Source organism: Zalophus californianus, chromosome 13, assembly GCF_009762305.2.
Source record: "Zalophus californianus isolate mZalCal1 chromosome 13, mZalCal1.pri.v2, whole genome shotgun sequence".
Taxonomy (NCBI): Eukaryota; Metazoa; Chordata; class Mammalia; order Carnivora; family Otariidae; genus Zalophus; species Zalophus californianus.
In genome coordinates this window covers 61,315,875-61,318,959 of record NC_045607.1, presented here as the reverse complement: position 1 = coordinate 61,318,959, position 3,085 = coordinate 61,315,875, and the positions used below count along the sequence as shown (strand labels likewise).

Below are 3,085 nucleotides of genomic sequence, written 5' to 3'. Positions count from 1 at the left end.
ATATATTTCTTTACATAAATATATATATATTCATATACATATATATGATCTGTTATCTCTAGGTACAGGGCAGAATGTGCATTTTTATTGGTCTGCTTTGCCCACTCACTAACAGAATATTTGCCCATTCACTGATGGAATATTTTCCTTTGCTGAGATTTATTGTTATTCTAGACACAGCCTGGATAACATAACGTGTTTAATTTAATTCACATCACTAAACCAGTATTATGCAGAATGAAACTGAAGGAGGGATTTTCCTATTTGAGTTCTTGGGAAGTAGAAAGAGACCACACACATATACACTACCACACCACCACCAATCCCAATTCTTCCTGATTATCCATATTTCATTTGAATGTCTGAGCAGTTACACACAGCAGGAGAGGGTAATCACATGTTATGCTTCCAGAATGATCTGATCACAAGAGGGTCAGAAAGGACCCTGTTCCTCCCCTGTAGAATTGTTTGGTTGGCTGGTGCATTATTTGGGGTGAGGGATTACTAAATTCCTGTGAGCATGAAGCATTTGTTGCTTCAGGTAGCTAAAGACTGAACCTGTAGGAGCAATGGTCCGAGCTTCTGTGACAGCTTCACATCATCACTGCAGAGAGCGCTATTTCAGTTTGATCTGTTCCCCATTACTATCTCTGTCCTTTGGCATCAGAAAGTACATTTCTTTCATACAAAGGGAAAACCTTCATGACGAAAAGGTATTTAGAGATTGCCTAGTCTTCTGACTTCACGGAGGGTAACATGTTCTAAAATTTTAAATGGCTTGCTCAAGAGCTGACTAGAAGCTGGTGGCAGAACTAAGATTAAAACCTGGGTTGGAGCGCCTGGGTGGCTCAGTCATTAAGCATCTGCCTTGGGCTCAGGTTATGATCCCAGGGTCCTGGGATCGAGCCCCGCATCGGGCTCCCTGCTCTGCGGGAAGCCTGCTTCTCCCTCTCCCACTCCCCCTGCTTGTGTTCTCTCTCTCACTGTGTCTCTCTCTGTCAAATAAATAAAGTCTTAAAAAAAAAAAAAAAAAACTGGCACAGCAGCTCCGGGTCGCGAGCGTGAAGACCGTTTTGCAACGGCAGTGCAGCTCCAGCAGGACAGTGCCGGAGGACCTCAGCAGCCATGTCAAAGCCCCATAGCGATGTCAGCACTGCCTTCATCCAGACCCAGCAGCTGCACGCGGCCATCGCCTACACATTCTTGGAAAACATGTGCCGTCTGGACATTGAGTCACTACCCATCACGGCCCGAAACACTGGCATCATCTGTACCACCAGCTTCCCGACTGGTGGAGATGATGAAGTCTGGAATGAATGTGGCTCATATGAACTTCTCTCATGGAACCCACCAGTACCATGCAGAGACCATCAAGAACTTGCGCACCGCCAGGGAAAGCTTTGCTTCTGACCCCATTCTCTACCGGCTGGTTGCTGTGGCCCTGGACACCAAAGGATCCGAGATCCGAACTGGGCTCATCAAGGGCAGCGACACTGCGGAGGTAGAGCTGAAGAAAGGGGCCACGCTCAAGATCACTCTGGACAATGCCTACATGGACAAATGTGACGAGAACATCCTGTGGCCGGACTACAAGAATATCTGCAAGGTGGTGGAAGTGGGCGGCAAGATCTACGTGGATGATGGGCTTATTCCTCTGCAGGTGAAGGAGAAAGGTGCTGACTTCCTGGTGACGGAGGTGGAGAACGGTGTCTCCTTGGGGAACAAGAAGGGTGTGAACCTTCCCGGGGCTGCTGTGGACTGGACTTGCCTGCTGTGTCAGAAAAGGACATCCAGGATCTGAAATTTGGGGTAGAACAGGATGTAGATATGGTGTTTGCATCTTTCATCTGCAAGGCCTCAGATGTCCATGAAGTCAGGAAGGTCCTGGGAGAGAAAGGGAAGAACATCAAGATAATCAGCAAAATTGAGAATCATGAGGGAGTTTGGAGGTTTGATGAGATCCTGGAAGCCAGCGATGGCATCATGGTGGCTCGTGGTGATCTAGGCATTGAGATTCCTGCAGAGAAGGTCTTCCTTGCTCAGAAGATGATGCAACCGAGTAGGTAAACCTGTCATCTGTGCGACGCAGATGCTGGAGAACATGATCAAGAAGCCCCGTCCCACCCGAGCGGAAGGCAGCGATGTGGCCAATGCGGTCTTGGATGGAGCCGACTGCATCACGCTGTCTGGAGAGACAGCCAAAGGGGACTACCTGCTCGAGGCGGTTCGCATGCAGCACCTGATTGCCCGTGAGGCAGAGGCTGCCATCTACCACTTGCAATTATTTGAGGAACTCTGCCGCCTGGCGCCCATTACCAACGACCCCACAGAAGCCGCGGCCGTGGGCGCCATGGAGGCCTCCTTCAAGTGCTGCAGTGGGGCCATAATCGTCCTCACCAAGTCTGGCAGTTCTGCTCACCAGGTGGCTAGATATTGCCCCCGTGCCCCCATCATTGCTGTGACCCAGAATCACCAGACTGCTCTCCAGGCCCACCTGTACTGCGGCATCTTTCCTGTGGTGTGTAAGGACCCAGTGCAGGAGGCCTGGGCTGAGGATGTGGACCTCTGGGTGAACTTGGCTATGAATGTTTGCAAGGCCCGAGGGTTCTTCAAGAAGGGTGATGTGGTCATTGTGCTGACTGGGTGGTGCCCTGGCTCCGGCTTCACCAACACCGTGCGTGTGGTGCCTGTGCCGTGATGGGCCCCAGAGCCCCTCCTCCAGCCCCTGGCCCATTCCCTTTCCCCAACCCATCCATTAGGCCAGCAATGCTTGTAGTGTTCACTTGGGGGCTGTCACTTGGCACTGGTGGGCTGGGATGCCAGGGAAGATTAATGCCTCTATAAAACATGACTGTTTTTTAGGACCCTGTTCAGGTGAGGTGATACAGAGCTGGGTTGCACATCATGTGACCTCACCCAAACAAGGGACAAAGGAAAGCTGCAGTACTGGAAGCCCCAGAGCTTAACATGGAGGGCAAAAGCTCCTGCTTATCATCCTTTGCGTACTCCATTCGGTACCAATAGAAAATGGATATCCAGAGAACTCCCAACCCTGGCCTGTGGTCAAGAGACCGCCAGCAAGAGT

General features: G+C 50.6%; 1 protein-coding gene across 1 annotated transcript; it reads left to right on the top strand.

Annotated features, from left to right (window-relative positions):
- Nucleotides 1-1,116: 1,116 nt before the first annotated feature.
- On the top strand, nucleotides 1,117-2,698 carry LOC113934729 (pyruvate kinase PKM-like). The gene is given in 4 exon segments (XM_035723672.1): nucleotides 1,117-1,274; nucleotides 1,276-1,759; nucleotides 1,762-2,048; nucleotides 2,050-2,698. Coding segments are annotated over 4 exon segments (1,569 nt in total). The 5' UTR covers nucleotides 1,117-1,125.
- Nucleotides 2,699-3,085: the final 387 nt, after the last annotated feature.